Source organism: Notolabrus celidotus, chromosome 23 (genome assembly GCF_009762535.1).
Source record: "Notolabrus celidotus isolate fNotCel1 chromosome 23, fNotCel1.pri, whole genome shotgun sequence".
NCBI lineage: Eukaryota > Metazoa > Chordata > Actinopteri > Labriformes > Labridae > Notolabrus > Notolabrus celidotus.
The window spans coordinates 8,824,222-8,841,375 of record NC_048294.1 but is presented as its reverse complement, the minus strand read 5'-3'; the positions used below and the strand labels follow the sequence as shown (position 1 = coordinate 8,841,375).

The 17,154-nt window shown below is 38.6% G+C and overlaps 2 protein-coding genes across 2 annotated transcripts; one reads left to right on the top strand and one right to left on the bottom strand.

Moving 5' to 3' along the window:
• Positions 1-1,850: 1,850 nt before the first annotated feature.
• Positions 1,851-15,635, bottom strand: LOC117807119 (leishmanolysin-like peptidase 2). Its single transcript, XM_034676182.1, has 18 exons — positions 15,236-15,635; positions 13,864-13,957; positions 13,628-13,679; positions 13,399-13,548; positions 13,182-13,307; positions 13,010-13,094; positions 11,943-12,091; positions 11,688-11,871; positions 11,486-11,555; positions 11,258-11,354; positions 10,990-11,097; positions 10,740-10,877; positions 9,493-9,602; positions 9,059-9,403; positions 8,299-8,337; positions 7,995-8,177; positions 2,414-2,802; positions 1,851-2,180 (listed from the first exon to the last, which is right to left on the bottom strand). Exons 1-14 carry the CDS (start codon positions 15,585-15,587, stop codon positions 9,241-9,243), a joined length of 1,878 nt encoding a protein of 625 aa, XP_034532073.1. The 5' UTR covers positions 15,588-15,635; the 3' UTR covers positions 1,851-2,180; positions 2,414-2,802; positions 7,995-8,177; positions 8,299-8,337; positions 9,059-9,240.
• On the top strand, positions 2,736-8,684 carry LOC117807120 (putative E3 ubiquitin-protein ligase ARI6). The gene is made up of 4 exons (XM_034676184.1): positions 2,736-3,006; positions 6,042-6,142; positions 7,656-7,805; positions 7,902-8,684. The coding sequence occupies exons 1-4, from the start codon at positions 2,736-2,738 to the stop codon at positions 8,352-8,354; spliced, it is 975 nt and encodes a 324-aa protein (XP_034532075.1). The 3' UTR covers positions 8,355-8,684.
• Positions 15,636-17,154: the final 1,519 nt, after the last annotated feature.

Below are 17,154 nucleotides of genomic sequence, written 5' to 3'. Positions count from 1 at the left end.
AAGCAGACTAACTGAACATGCACATGCTTCGTGCTGGTTTGCATGAACTGAAGGTTTAAGCTAGTCGAAATGTGCTTTGATCTGTGCAGGAGCGGAGGCGGGCTGCATACTTTATAAACTCAGAGGTTCTTGTCTGTCTGATTAACAGATTAACAGAATAAACGCAGAGCAAGCGAGATCCTGGTGTTGGTCGCCAGTCAACTTTAACAAACACAACGCAGATTCCCACCGGTTACACATCCATCCATCTTCCTCCGCTTATCTGAGTCTGGGTCGCAGGGGCAACAATCAGCAGTCCTGTTTGGTCTGACTAAACCTGTTTACTTATCTAACAGCAAGTGTCAGCAAGTGTTGTTGTTGACACATCCATGGAAAATGCCAAAACAAGTCTAACACATGGCCAAACTAGGATGACTCATGCAGTAAACATGGAGCTATCAATAGCAGCAAAAAATGGCAGATATCAAACATTAAACTGGCGTCACGCAGTAGCTGGTTGAGTCTTTGTCGCTAACGCACACTGGGGGACAAGGAGTCAGTGCTAAGTATTTCCTGGAGAACAGCAAGTTTCCTCCTAAATCTACTTGAATCTCCACTCTTTGAGAGGCCTTTGCAGTCCTCTTTTTCATCTGAATTAACCAGTAGCTGATATATTTCAGCATTGTCTAACCTTCCATTTCTACAACCAATTTCTTTAAAGCCTAGCTAGCTGGGCTACCCATAAAATATTATGGAATTTATTGAACCATTTTGCTTGGCAAAATTAATTTGCATTGGATCAGTTTCAGCGGTTCTCTGCTGCACATACCGTCACATTGCGGTCACTTTTTTCAAGGTTACTAAATGAGCAAACTTCTTTAATAGTTTATACTGCCGCCATGTCAATTAATCAATCAATCTTTATTTATACAGCGTCAAATCACAGCAAATGTTATCTGAAGACTCTTTCCAAACAGAGCAGGTCTAGACCGTACTCTATGTTATATTATTAACAAAGACCCAACATCAAGACAGGATAAGATCCAGTCCCATCTTACAGACAGGACTCAGTCTGATCTCATCTTAATCCACCATGAGCAGAGCACTTTGCAGCATTTAGCAAGTTACAGCGTCAAGGACAAACTTCCTTTGACAGGCAGAGACCTCGAGCAGGACCAGACTTATGTTAGACACACATCTGCTGAGACCAAGGTGGAATTGGGTTCAGTTCCTTTGTTTTAAGTGAGCTATTTTTTCTGCCATTAAACACATGGGCAAACAGATCAAACTGAGCATAAAAAAACCTAAATGCATACTTGTGTTTATTACACACCCACTGAGAATATGCTCCCATTTAAATGTGACCTATTGTTTGCTGACTGTATGGAATGTTAAGAAGCATATTTGGATATAAAAAAACATTCCGTTTTACAGGAAGCCACATAGTTAAATGACATTATCACAAAATCAAGCTATTCGGAAAGTACAGAGAATTCCTGCAGTTGGCACCGATACAATGAAAACAAAAGCAACAGCAGCAATGTTTCGCTTTGAAAGGCATGGGGCCACATTTTTAATCAACAAGCTAACTTAACTCCGGCGGCTAAATAACAATGTTTCTTTATAAGTCATGATATTTATTTTTGATCTAAGACCTATCCCCATGCAGCTTGAGATGTTTGAATCACCATGGAAGCCTAGCCTCATAAGTTATTATTATTATTTAATGTGGGAAATTTCAAAGTTGACTTTGTGTGAGAATAAGACCAACTGAAGCAACAACAAAAAAAATACTAAATTACTGCAAATGAAATATAATCAAGTATTTTAAGAGTGGCATATTTGGATACTAATACTAAGGAAATACTATAAAATGTTTCATGTTCCTTTATTTTTTGTGAGCCCACAAAAGTATAACACTGTGAGATGCATCAACATATTCAGGGTGTTTACTTCATGACAGACAGAACAAAGAGAATACAAGCCCAGAACAATTCAAGGCTGTTTGGATTATAATATTGATATAGATATGACATTGTGAGTCTGTCAGCTGTTGTCTTTTCTGCGTGCTCCGGCTGATTAGAGTCCTCCTGGTAGTATCAGTAGACAGTGGATGATCGAGAGGTGTTTGACCCCATATGACATCAGGCAGGTTGATTCTTCTAGAGTCTCAGCCCCGTACACCATCCGGAATTCATCACCTGAACAGAAATAAAGAGTCTGAACTCAGGGCTTTCAAGAACACATCTTTTCTCCTTTTTTCCCTTATTTTTTGAAGAAGTTTTCAACATAAAAGCACACACCGTCATTTCAGACAAATACATTAAGAGGTTTAATAATTACTATGTTAATGAAAAAATAAAGCTCTCCTCCTGTTTGTCAGTATTATAAATCCGTATACTAGTTACTTGAGAGAACAGAAAGTAAGACTTACTCATCCTCAGCTCTTCTTTGACTTTGCTTCCCAGCTGCTTCACAGTGATTTTTTCCATCTCTTCCACATCGTCACATATATCAATGATGTTATCTTTTCCCTTGGGATCCTTTACTTTCAGCTGGAACATCATTTTGCAGCACAGCAGGTTCAGAAAACTCTGAGTGTTCAAAAACAAGCAGCCCAAATGAATATGAAACTAAATTCAAGGTGCGGATGGTTTCTTTATTGTAGAGTTGAGCCTCGCCCTTTTACTGAAAATCACATGACACAGATAGGAGAACAGATCCAGCAGTTTATCTTTCATTCGGACTGAGTCAAGATGGGAAACGGATCATCATCCGATGAGATCCCTGTTGCTCCAACACCATCCAGAGAAATACCTTTAACTGCTTCCAGTAGACAAAGGACAGAAAATTGGAACACTGTGCTTCCAAGCAACACTCCTGGAAACATAAACAAAGTTGCTGCTCTAACACAGCGGAGTAGCACAGCGCAGTATAGTCCAATAAGACGGAGTAATCAAGAGGAAAGATGTTATGATCCCGAAGATCTCACTCTTACATTCGTGGATGGAGACGATGACATGGACTGTAAGTAGAAACAGAAAATAAAATTGACCTGAATTTTACTGACAGGATGTTTAAGGAGAATTAAACGTACTTTCTTCACCATGGGTTGGATAAATACTTATTTTGAGCGGCTGAAGGTTTTTAAATTAACTGGTGAGAGTTAGACAAGTATAAAGCAGTTTGAGTAAACTATCTGCTCCCTTTAATAAAGTCATTTAAATACAGTTACATACAATGACTGTGAATCTACGGAGCCCCTAAAGTGACATGTGCAGAATTTTTTTTTTGGAAAGTATCTCGTGCGCACGAGATACTTTCTCGTGCGCACGAGATACTTTCTCGTGCGCACGAGATACTTTCTCGTGAGCACCAGATACTTTCTCGTGAGCACCAGATACTTTCTCGTGCGCACGAGATACTTTCACGTGCGCACAAGAAAGTATCTCGTGCGCACGAGAAAGTATCTGGTGCTCACGAGAAAGTATCAGCCAATCATAGTGTAGATTCCAGGGTATGTGGTTGTGAAGCGATCCCTTTAGCCATGCCCGAGACCAGAGCACACCGAGACCAGAACGCACCGAGACCAGAGCGCACAGAGACCAGAGCGCACAGAGACCAGAGCGCACCGAGACCAAGACTAGTCGATATCATCCCGCATTTAGGCAGTTATTTAATGAGGACTATGTTTGATCCTTTGTTACAATGGGTAGCCTATCTGCAAACGTTTTATCCTCACCCTGTTACTGTATTATTGATCAGTCTGACGTTCGTTTACCTGCATATGAGTGCTTCAATTCCTTTAACCCATTATGTTAACACTATGATGATGTTTTATGCTTGGTCCAGATTTGCTGAAGTCCGTTTTACACTGCTGGTATATCAAAGTTAATAGAACACTGATTAGGAAATTGCTCAATGTATTTGTAAAGCACTGGAGTGCGCAGGTGTCTTCTTGCTGTGGAGAATAAGCAAAGCTTGAGTCAGTCTCTACTCTTTAGACTTTGACATATTTATTGAGGCCGTACAGGAGGTTTCATCATTAATATCCTGGCATAAAACACAATCTCCTGCTCTCCTCTTCATTAACATAACAGGGCGCAAATACTGTGTGATGACGTCACATCTGCACGCACAGTGTAACCTTTGACAGAACAGTACAATACAAAGAGCAAGGGCGCCATCTAGTGACAACATTTAACAGTATTATTACCACAGATAATATCTGATCAATAAAAATAAGTTCACTTTGATTTGCCAAAGACTACCAAAGACTACCAAAGCTACCAAAGCTAAATCAGTTCTTCAGTATAATGTTCAAATTAAAGGAATTATAGTACTTTTCATATGCAGGTAAACGAACTTCAGACTGATCAATAATACAGTAACAGGCTGAGGATAAAACGTTTGCAGATAGGCTACCCATTGTAACAAAGGATCAAACATAGTCCTCATTAAATAACTGCCTAAATGCGGGATGATATCGACTAGTCTTGGTCTCGGTGCGCTCTGGTCTCGGTGCGCTCTGGTCTCGGTGCGCTCTGGTCTCGGTGCGCTCTGGTCTCGGTGCGCTCTGGTCTCGGTGCGCTCTGGTCTCGGTGCGCTCTGGTCTCGGGCATGGCTAAAGGGATCGCTTCACAACCACATACCCTGGAATCTACACTATGATTGGCTGCATAGGAGTGAGACATCTGATTGGTTACAGACATTGCCCTGCAGTCTCAAAAATTCCATTCACAAATGCAGTGAGGTTCACAAATTACAAACAGTTCATAAATGCAGACTGAACAGTCCGTATATAAATGTAACAAGATACAAGGCAGCCCAAGGTTGAAATAAAGCTCAACTAACTGCTGTACTGTCATTTTTAGATCGAAACTGGTTGATCTCCAGTGCTAACTTGGTATCTCGTGCGCACGAGAAAGTATCTCGTGCGCACGTGAAACTTTCTCGTGCGCACGTGAAACTTTCTCGTACGCACTAGAAAGTATCTGGTGCTCACGAGAAAGTATCTCGTGCGCACGAGAAAGTATCTGGTGCGCACGAGATACTTTCCAAAAAAAAATTTCTGCACATGTCACTTTAGGGGCTCCGTATTAATCTAACCATGGAGGATGATGTTATTATGGCCCGAGCTCCATCACTGAGAACACTGTTAGAATCATATACGCCTTTTTCTTTCTTTCTCTGTCTTCCTTTTTTCCTGTCTTTCATTTTTCCATCATGTTATTTCTTCCTTTTTTCCTTTCATTCCCTTTCTTTTTTTGTCCTTCTTCATTCTGTCTTTCCTTTCTCCCATCTTTCTATCCTTTCTTCCTTCATTTGTTCTTTTCTTCCTCCCTTCCTTCCTTTTTTGTCTTTCCTCCCACATTCTGTCCTTTGTCCCTTATTCTTTTTTCTTTCTTCCATCTTTCTTCCATCTTTCTTCCTTTTTTTCTCTCTCTTCCTTCCTTCCTTTTTACTTTCTTTCTATCTCCCCTTTTCTTTCTTCCTCTTTCCTTCTTTATTCCTTTTTTCTTACTTCCTTTGCCTCTGCCTTTTTTTTGTTCTATTCTTTTTTCTTTCTTTCCTCTCTTTGTACTTACCTTCCCTTTATCATGTCTTTCTTCCTTCTTATTCTTTCTCTTTTTATTTCCTCCCTTCCTTCCTTTATTGTCTTTCTTCTCACATACCATCCTTTGTCCCTTTTTCTTTCTCTTTGTTTCTTCATTTCTTCCTTCCTGTTAAATTTCTTTCTACCTCCCTCTTCTTTATTCCCTTTTTTGCTTCCTTCCTTTCTTTGTCTGTCTTTCTTTCTTTCTGTCTTCCATCTGTCCTTCTCGTCTTTTTTTCTTCCATCCTTTTCTTTCATCCCCAAGCAAACCCTTCAAGATTTCCATGATCAGGATTTTTTTGACTCTCACCTTTTTCCAAACGAACTTCTTTTCTTTTATTTCTTACTTGTTTGTTTGTTTGTTTGTTTGTTTGTTTGTTTGATTGATTGATTGATTGATTGATTGATTGATTGATTGATTGATTGATTGTTTGTTTGTTTGTTTGTTTGTTTGTTTGTTTCACAGTTGAGCTAAATGAGTACAAGTCTCTCAAAACAAAGATGTCCTGTGGTCACACAGTTACCCCGATGTCTCTCATGAACTGGTGTCAACGGTTGCTAGACAAGGTATTCATTTATTTTGTATCACCATAACACTAAGTTTCAAAACTAACATCTACTTCAGGTGGACTTCATGGCTCATTTCAGAGCCTTCACTCTTATTTCGATTGGTTTCGATAAAAATGCGTACAGCTGGTTCAAGAGCTATCTCTTGGGCAGACAGCAGTGTGTTGCCCAAGGAACTGTAAAGTCAGACTTGGTTGAAATTGTAAATGGTGTTCCACAAGGTTCTGTTCTAGGACCTGTTCTTTTTACTGTTTATATCAATGATATTGTGTCTGCTGTCTCAGATTGTAAAATTCATCTTTATGCTGATGACACAATTCTGTACTGTACTGCTGCTAATGCACAGTCTGCTGTGCATTCTGTCCAACACTGCTTCTCTGAATTAGAAGCTGCACTCACCCAACATAGGTTGGTCTTAAATGCTGAGAAAACAAAATTCATGCTCTTTTCCAGGTCCAAACATATTAATCTGAGTAAATTCATCATCAATTCCAATGCAGGCACCGAAATAGAAAGGGTGAAGATTTACAAATATCTCGGCATCTGGATCGACGAGAAAGTAACTTTTAAAAGTCATATTTTAAATTTGTCAAGTAGACTTCAACAAAAGATTGGCTTTTTTTAAAGAAACAAGTCCTGTTTTCCTCTCCACTTCAGGAAAACTCTGATAGAGGCAACATTTTTATCAGTCCTCGATTACGGTGACATATTGTACAGGCATGCTTCAGCCTCTACATTAAAGCCACTTGATGCTGTATTTCACTCTGCCCTACGTTTTATTACTGGTGATAGTTACAGCACTCATCATTGCATACTTTACCAAAAGGTGGGATGGTCTTCTCTGGCAGAAAGACGTGATTTGCATTTTTACTTGTTTATTTATAAAGCACTTATTGGAATGCTACCGTCATATTTATCTTCGATGCTAGTTTGGTCTTCTGGGGCAAAACATACCAGATCAACTGGTTGGCTCACTCTCCAGGTTCCCAGAGTTAATTCTGAGCTGGGAAAATCTGCCTTTTGCGTATTTGCACCATCTGCATGGAACTCCCTGCAAAGCACTTTAAAAATAAATGCACTGGTTTCTTTTAATCATTTTAAATCATTAGTTTTAAAATGTTTAACCTCTGATTGTACCTGTTTTCACTAACTTTGTGTAACATTATTTTTTCAATGGTTGTAACATTACTTTTAACTGTCGTCTGTTTTTAATTGATCATCATTCTTTTAGGGTTATATCTTTTATTTGCTTGTCATGCATTTTAATGTTTCTTTTATATACTCGTCATCATTGTAAATGAGGGCTTGCCCTCAATGATTTTCGAGTTTAAATAAAGAGAAAATAAATAAATAAATAAAATAAAAATTTCCTATGAGCAGAAGATTTATCAGTTATCATGAAAGTTTAGACACCAAAACAAGAACTAGTGTTTTATTTAGGATGAACACAAACACTTTTGAAGACATACAGCTCCTCCTTCTTATAGTTTGATTTTTCTCTTCTATTCCGTAGGGTGAGACCAGATTTGTTTGTGGTGTGTGTCCTGCTAAGTGGTCACATGAAGAGGTTTATAAAAAGGCTCTAATGAATCCTGAAGAAATTGAGCACTTTGACAACACACTGTTCAAAAGAGTTGCTGAAGATCACTTGGGTGTGAAAAAAGTAGGTTTCCCCCCTTCAGCAGTTTTAAGACATATTGTTCATTTATGTTTTTTTTTACAAATCTGTTGTTTATTTGTGATCAAATTCACTCAACAGTGTCCTGGCTGCAAAAGTTTTGCGGTGAGAAGAGACCTGAATAACCTGAGGGTGAAGTGCACAGTGTGCACAGCTGACAAAGGAAGAACCTACCAGTTCTGCTGGCAGTGTTTGAAGGAATGGAAACGTCCGTCTCCATACTCAGACCGCTGTGCAGAAGACGGTTGCTTCAGTCAGCAAATGGAAATACTGAGAACATGTCCAGAGATCACCTTCGAGGATGTGAAGAACGTCACTGGCTGTCCTTCTATCCGTGCCTGTCCCACCTGTGGTGTGCTGATTGAACACAACAGAAAGAAATGCAAAAACATCACATGTGAACGGTGTAAGGTGAAGTTCTGTTTTGTGTGCTTGAAGCTTGAAACAGAATGTTTGAAATCATCTACACATTACAAACCTTGCTTCAGTGGTGTTGCCCCACGACAGACCGCCATACCTGTGTGGAAGAAATGAGTATTTTTACTTTTCTGTTTTTCAAACATACAGGTGTCTTTATACATCTGGCAATCTCAAAATCTTACACCACACTTAATTTCATTATCATTAAAATGTTTAATCTCAATCACAGCCTTCTAATTCTGTATAGGTTGTAGGAGTATATAACGTTCCTGTGCAGTCTGTTGTTGTTTCCACTGTCTCTTCTTTGTTGGTTTTGCTACGTTTCCCTTAAATGCTAATTCGATATCATATATTATCATTATACATTGGCGAGGAAACCAGCTGAAAAACGGTTTTCTCATGATTTTGCTGAATTTTTTTCCAATAAATATTTTAAAAAACTGACATTTTGTTTTTGAAAGGTTATTTTCTCTTTAACCCAAGCGACATGAGAAATGAAGCTGATGCAGACGTGCTAAAGTTCATTGAGCATCAGCTTGAGGCTAGCTGCGGAAACACTGGAAACCACATACACACCCATTCAAAAACAATGATCTTTACAGCAAAAATAAACATGTTTACAGCCTGGTTTAAAAATGGTTTAGGTCTGGAAAGCTGTTTCTCTATTGGCTAGAACAGTACAGGGTGAATTTTTTTAAATCGTTATTTTTGAAGATATTTAACTTTCTAGTTTTGCTCAAATAAGAGCACGGCTGACTTAATTCTCAGGCGGACACCGTGTAGCTGTTAGCTAAAATGCTAAGGGCCCATCTCTTTACCTCACACTAGCTCAACGGAACCAGATGAGGTTACAGATACAGCATCCATTTATTACAGTCAATTATTTGACCTAATAAGTATAGCCCTTAATGAACAACTGAGAGGGAAAAAAAACAGAAAAAACAACAAAAGAAATTAATCCAACGCCAGAGGATTACATCAAAAGTTTTTGAAGTGTTTGCTACGGATTACTGTGATCCTCAGCAGCAGTGTGGATCCTCATCCTACAGGAGCAACATTTCCTGAAAGACAACAGGACTGCAGCCAGGAAACACACAGCAGTGGTGACGCAGAGAGCTGTGATAATACCAGGGGACAACCGGGCAGAAGTCTCAGAGGGAACACTGACCAAAAGAAAAAAACAAAGAAAGTGAAGTGAAGATAAAAGTTACCCAGAGTAAGAGTTTGTCTGCTTGTTTAGAGTCACACTCACCTGGTGATGGAAGCAGGGAGTGTGATGATGGCGTCTGAAGGAGGAGTGATGTCAGAGTAAAGACATAACCTTCTGTCAGGGCAGGAAACTGAACCCTGGTATCCTTTTATCTGTTCATTCAAAAAGACAGAAACAGACTTTTGTAATATTTTTCAACATCCTCCTCTGATGTGTGTAACTTTACATAAAGATTAAACACAGCCTGTTATACTTCCTTCTCATAAATTGACAAATAGAACTTAATACTTCAAAGTTAACATTTGCGACTTAAGTTTTTTTTTAATTTACAGCTTTTTCTCTTGAAATTGTAACTTTATTCAAGTACATTTTCAACTTTTTTAATGTGAGATAACAATTTTTATCCTTGTAAATTTACAATTTCAATCAAGTTTTTATGTCATTTATTTTTATAATTTTATTCTCATACATTTTCAGCAATGTTTGAACTTATTTTCATTACTTTCAACTTTGTTTTGTGACTTTTCCCCTTAAAATAACAACTTCCGTCATGTGGGTTTCTATTATTTTTGTAAATGTGTGACTTTTGTCTTGTAAATGGAGATCTTTATATTTTGCTCTCTTGTAAATGAACAACTTTTTCCATTAACCATTACTTAATTCTCATGTGATAAGGGATTCCTTATTGAAAATTAGTGTTGTTTTTCTTACAGATTTAAATGTTTTTTCTGTGAACTTATAACTTTATTCCCACATTTTTTTTAACTGTATTCTTCAAAATTCTGATTTTTTTTTGTCATACATTTTCAACTTTATTCTGGCAAATGTACACCTTTTCTCTAGTAAATCATCATGTTTATTATTGTAAACTAAAAACTATGTTTAATCAATGTACTACTATTTTCTTGAAACTTCTGACTTCATGTAGCTTTTTTATTTTTAATGTAAATGACAGTCTCATTTCTTAAATTCCAGTGTTTGTCTTACCAGCTAAAACATCCTTACATAGCCTTTAAAAAAATATTTATTTATTTATTTATTTATTTATTTATTTATTTATTTATTTATTTATTTATTTTTAAAGGGACAGTGCATATTAATGAACATTTAACATAGCTCCATGTAGTTTTGCCAGAGGTAGTCATAAAGCTTATTAATTTGAAAGTGTCAGTACTTCAGAATAATTTAAGAATATGAAAAGCTATTCCAATTTTTTTTAGATATGACCATGGTTACTACTGAAACTATATCAACAAGTAAAATCTGATGGGTTTTTTGTGTGTTGTTACCTGAATGCTGCCCCCTGTTGGACAGTCTGTCCACTCAGAGCCAGACACCTGGATTTGGTATCTGTTTCGTCCGGTACACCTGTGTCTGTAACAACGTCCCTTCACTGAGCTGCTGGACAAAAGAAGCTGACTCTGGTTCTGAAGGAAAAAACAGAGAAGAATGTTTAACAAAGGAAAAAGTTAGGGACAGACACTTTAAACACTGTACATGAACACACACACACACACACACACACACAAACACACACACCTGCCGCGCCAGGCTGGAAAAGAAGCATCGGCTGTCAAAGCCAAAGATCTCCCCACTTAAGTCCTCTTCAGCTGACTGCCTAGAGTTCTCCTTTTTCCAGCACTCACTCTGAAGGCAAGATGAGGAGAAAGTCAAATATGAATCTGCATTGACAATAAAATGATGCCAACTTTAACAGATTTCATAAAAATGAAAAAGGAGTATTAGACAAAAGAGGACCCCAACTTCAATTTACTGGATGTTGATAGTTACATGAAAAGAAACTCACTCCATTCTTGAGGGGTTTATACACTCTGCATCCCTCCAGGTATTGATCAGTCTGGCACTCCCCCTTGTGGAGGTGCAGAAAATGACATCCAAATCCACTTCAAGGCAAAAAATGCAAACATTAGAGCTTAGAATGTAAGATTAAAATTTAAAAAGTGGCTCACATTCGTATTAGAATTGTGTTTTGAGTAGAAAATTGACATATAGATGAATATGTTGATAGTTCTACCTGCCAGTGCAGAAAAAGGTTGATGATTTGTTCTGACAGGTTGGCAGGGAACCAAATGTGGCTCCTTCTCCTACAAAACAAACATCATGAAAACAAAGTTAATCACTCCTTTCCTGGAGATCATGTTCAGAAACTTAAGTAGGACGTTCTACCTTAGGTTTCTGACTTTCCATTCATATAAAAACACTTTACTCATTCTTACCATCTCCCCACACCAGACTCTGCGCCCGGCTCAGGTCCACAGTGTACCAGCCTGTGTCCTGCAGTGCTGCCAGTGTTACCGAATCGATCCTGACTGTGGTTGAGTCTCCCAGCGACGCTGCCATGATGGAGCCCTGAAGGACACGGGACTCCCAGTGTGAGGACACCGTGCCTGGAGGTGCATCCTGCATGACGACACACAAAAGTCAGAGCTTGATAACTCTAGGGTTGAAGTTGTAGAAGTGTAGTCCTGTACCTGGTTCTCTAATGGTCCCCCGAGCTCAGGATCAGTGGATTTCAGGTGTTTCTGCAGGGCTGAGATGATGGACGGGGTGTAAATCCTGATCTGGCCCGATCCATCAGAGTGAGTCACTTTACCCCGAGGAGAACATTCAGCTCCCTTAACTGGAAAACACACAAGTGAACATTTTTACACTCCTATCAGGAATTATATCTGAGATATCCATAATATTATTAGATCTCCACAATGTATAATGTGTAATTTCAGGTATCCAGGACACTGTCTTTGCACCTACTCAGTTTTTATTTTATTCTTGGTCTGGTTCTGCTCGAGGTTTCTGCCTGTTTAAAAATAAGTGGGGTTTTTTTTACCTCTGATGTGCACTGCTTGTATATCTAGTGTCTCTTTAAGCAATATAACAGAGTACTCTTTAGACCTGCTCGCTTTTCATCCTCCTTTATCCCTCTTTCCAACCCCAACTTGGTCGAGGCAAAAGGCTGTCTAACATGAGTCTGGTTCTGCTCGAGGTTTCTGCCTGTTTAAAAATAAGTGGGTTTTTGGCGTCTATCGCACTGCTTGTTCATGTAGTGTCTCTTTAAGTAATATAAAAAGAATACTCTTAAGACCTGCTCTCTACCTCTTCCCCTATCCCTCTTTCCAACCCCAACTCGGTCTCGGCAGATGGCTGTCTAACATGAGTCTGGTTCTTCTCAAGGTTTCTGCCTGTTAAAGGAAGTTTGTCCTTGCCACTGTAACTTGCTAAATGCTGCAAAGTGCTCTGCTCATGGTGGATTAAGATGAGATCAGACTGAGTCCTGTCTGTAAGATGGGACTGGATCTTATCCTGTCTTGATGTTGAGTCTTTGTTAATAATATAACAGAGTATGGTCTAGACCTGCTCTGTTTGTAAAGAGTCTTGAGATAGCAAATGTTGTAATTTGGTGTCATACAAATAAAGATTGATTGATTGATTGTGAAGTTTATTTTGGAATTTTATGCATTTATTTACCATAAGTGGTGAAGGGCCAATGGCCTGAATAAATATTGAAACAGTGACGTTAAAAAGCAAAATGTTAAGAAACCTTGAGACGTGGAGGAACAGTCTGCCCAGGTGTGGAACAGCTCTTTGGAAAAACCAAGCACATGAAACAGCTCGTGGATCACAGTCTGTTCAAACACATGAACACACACAAGTTCAAACACTGTGAAGTATTATCATTATCATATTATGAGTAGTAGGAGTATCTATCATACCTGTGCAGCAGCCTGGTGTCTGTAGGTTGCTCCGGTCAGTCTGTCCCTGCAGATTACAACCACTCCAGCCACAGGTCGTCCACGAGCGTCCGTCTGACAGTGAGCAGCGTAGGCCAACACGTGAGGCTGAAGAGGACACCGGGACAAGTATGAGGGGAAAGCCAGGAGATAATAACAGCTCCACATACTTCTCTTGGAGAAAAACAACAACGTGTACCTCTGCTCTACACTTGTCAGTGGACTGAATGTGGAGGTAAAGCAGGAAGTCAGTGTCGGGGAGTCCTGCACCTCCAGGACGAAGCTCAGTCCTCCGAGGGGAATCAGCGTCCAGGTAAATATGACATCCAGCCAGGTGGTCGTCCGGAATCTGATGATAACAGGATTGAATAATATGCTTGTTATCTAATGTAGATCAGGGACAAATGCTGTTAATGACTGATACTCACTGTCACCTCCAAGCAGGTCTCTGTTCTGTAGCTGATGTTGGCTCGACCACACCTGTAGCATGAAAATGTCGCTTTAGAGACATCCATGGTTGCAAAACATTTGAATATTCTGGATTAATCATAGAACATACCAGTTTACAGTGATGATTTTAACAATAAAGGTGAATGACACATGGCTTAAAAGGGTGTTTGACTCACTTGATCTAGCTGCAAACACACTCATATTGAGTACTAACCTGTTGTAGTTGGCAGTACTTAAATTCCTCCAGAGAAACTTGCAGTATTTGTTGATGTCTCTGCTGAGAAGCAACGGTCCTCGGACTCTGTACACTATTGGAAGATGAACAGTTTAGAGCATGTACGTGTGTGTTCTTCTCGGGCTTGGTCTACCTTCTGGGACTAAAGATTAGTTAAGTCACATCTGAGAAAATGCTTATACGGACAACTTAGAGGCAAACATCTTAGGTACTGAGGTACTTAGCACTTCACATCAGATGCATACATGTAAGTAGAAAGGCAGTGGTTCCTGTTGTTCTTTGTTTGTTATTTTGCAGACTTCTATATGTCACTGGAACTTATTGAAAAAAAGGTAGGATGATAAAAAGGAAGTTGTATACAATATTATCAAGGTCCTGTATTTTCTAACACCCCACCTTTCCCTGTTTGCTCTTTTGTTTGTTTACCTGATCCCTGCTCTTTTTCTGTTTTCATCTTGTTTGTGTCTAAATTGATTTTTTTGGTGCTTCTTGATTCTATCGTTCATTTCTCTGTTAATCTTCTTTTATTAAAAAAAAAATGTAAGGTTCAAGGTAAAGTCCCCGGAAAATAATAGTGAGTCAATGTCACGTCCCCAGAAGTGAACAAAGTTAGGAATATGTGTGTGTGTGAGTCTGTCTTGATACACTTGTGAGGACCAATTTTTTAAGGACAATCGCTCTTTTAGGGACATTCTTACTTCTAAGGATAATTTTACAAAGTCCTCACCGAAAAAATTTGGATGAGCTCTTTTTGCAGTTTTTGAATGCTGTTTTCTTAAAAGTGACATTTTAACTCATACATTTTTTGCACCATATCAGCTACACTGGAAATCGTAGTCCACAGAAAGAACTTCCTGAAGGCTGTCCTGAAAAACTATTAAAGACATGTCTGTGTCAAGCAGAAACCTCCGGTCTCAAAGTATGAAGCCCATTCGGAAGTGTTAAAAACTGTAGTTCATCGAGTGTCCACTTAAGGCTGACTGCAGAAACACCGGAAACCACATACACACCAATTGAAAAAAGATCTTGCAGCATTAATAAACATGTTTACAGCCTGGTTCAAAAAACGGCTTGGCTCTACGTAGCTAATTTCTCTATTGGCACTCACTGTACAGGGATGAATTTTTTTCTTATGGAACAGTTCAGAAGATATTAAGATTACGAGTTTTGGCTACGAGGCTCAAACCCTGCCTCTTTACCTCACATTAAGTTCGGTTGAGTTCAGCATTTCCAATATGGCTCCCGCCGACCATTGGCTTCAAAACGGCGCTCAGGAACAGATGGGTGATGTCACGGATACTACGTCCATTACTTATACAGTCTATGGTCTATATGTGTTTGGGTGTCTCACCTGACAGTAAAGAAGACACCACTTTAACAGCCTCCTCCACCGCAGCCTCCAATCTCTCCTTCTCATCCTCCGACAGGCTGTTGCTCTCTTTCACAACCCATGTTCGTATCCTGATTGGCTGGGGGAAGGCAGGAGTGGGCGGGGCTATCATTCCCAGTATTCTCCTCCTCATGCCTGAGGCCCTCTGTCCTATAGGGTCTGTTGGTTGGAGCAATCGGGGCCCAATGGTTGCAGCTTGGACCACTCTGGCCTGGGCCTGAACCTCATCGAAGATACACTTCTGCTCTGACACCACCACCAAAACCACCACCAGGATCCCCACCCGGAGTCTCAAGGATGGAGGTGAAATCATGGTTTAAACCAGATCCTATTGGAGTGAATAATCTGTTGGTCAAGCTGCGGGATACATTCACTCAGAGACAAAAATTGTAATTTGTGCTGTCTTTGTTATATTTTAATTGATTGATGACATATTTTAAGTAATGTCAAAATAATGAAAATGTGTGTAAATGTCTGACATTTACATTTACCATATATATTAGCCCTTTTTAGCCTTTTCGCTAACATACTGTGATACTGTCTCATTTAAAATGCTGGTTCTGTTCATCCCCTTTTATCATATATCAAAACTGCTTTCCATTATACCAATCAGACTTCATTTATAAAGCGCTTTTCCTGCAATGACATTGTAACACAAAGTGCTGTACGTAAAAACAACTTAAAATAGAATAAATTAAGAATTAGGTATATATAAAAATCCATTCCTAATCCCAACCCAAGCCCTGACCCCAAATTAACCCCCCAATCCTAAAGTTAAGAACATGATATATGCAACAATAATAATAATACCAATAAAAATAAAATGAATTAATAAAAAAAAAAAATAAGTTGCTGAACGAACTGAGGAAACGCTGTCATGATATCTTAATGAAGATGTTAAAACTCAACACAGGAAATTAAACTCACCAAAATAAAATACATTTCTAAGATAATAAAAACTAAAATATTAAACCATTAAAAGAGAGAATAGGATGCTATACTTAAAATGAATAAATAAATAAATGAAATAAAATAAAATAAAAAAGTGATTAAATTTTGAACTAGATATTAAATAAATAAATAATAAATAAATAAATACATAAATAAATAAATAAAGTAAGTAAGGTGAAATAAAACTCAGTTCAAAGGGAGACTAAAAAGGTAGGTCTTGAGTTTGATTTTAAAAATGTTTATGCTCTGTGCAGGTCTCAGATCTTAAGTTAAGGCGTTCCACATGCCTGAGGGCCATGATGATAAAAGGCTGCCTCACTGTGAGTCTTTGTTCTAGCCTTCGGTACAATGAAAAGTCCACTACCTGAAGACCTGAGGGCTCTCACTGGCTCATATGATAAAAGCAAATCTGATAAATAAGAAGGAGCAAGACCATTAAGAGATTTAAAAAACAATGAAATAATCTTAAAATCTATTGAAATGAAATGAAATGAAATGAAATTAAAAACCTTTATTTATTCTCAGAGACATTGAGGTTTCCCTCATTTCCAGTGTCGTCGAGATCACAGGCAAATTTTAAAAGAATATATTTGGAGAAATAAAAAAATAAGGATGCTACTTTTGAACCAAAGAAGTTGCTCTTAAAGTTGGAGTAATAATGTAAGGAAGTAGTTACAATTTTAGCAGAAATGAATACAAAAAAAAATCTGCATGATCGACTCCACTTTTAATTACAAAATCTTAATGTTCTTTTCTAGCATCATAAACTAATCAAATCAAAAGATCTCAGTAGAATTACCTTCCAGGTGAATGTGACCCAAATCCAGCCATGCAACCTCAATCCTCACCGGAGACAAGTAGTGCTTATTTGATCCTGAAGACCAGCGTCTGTGGACCCCCCCTCAGGAGTCTGTGAACCTCAGTGAGAC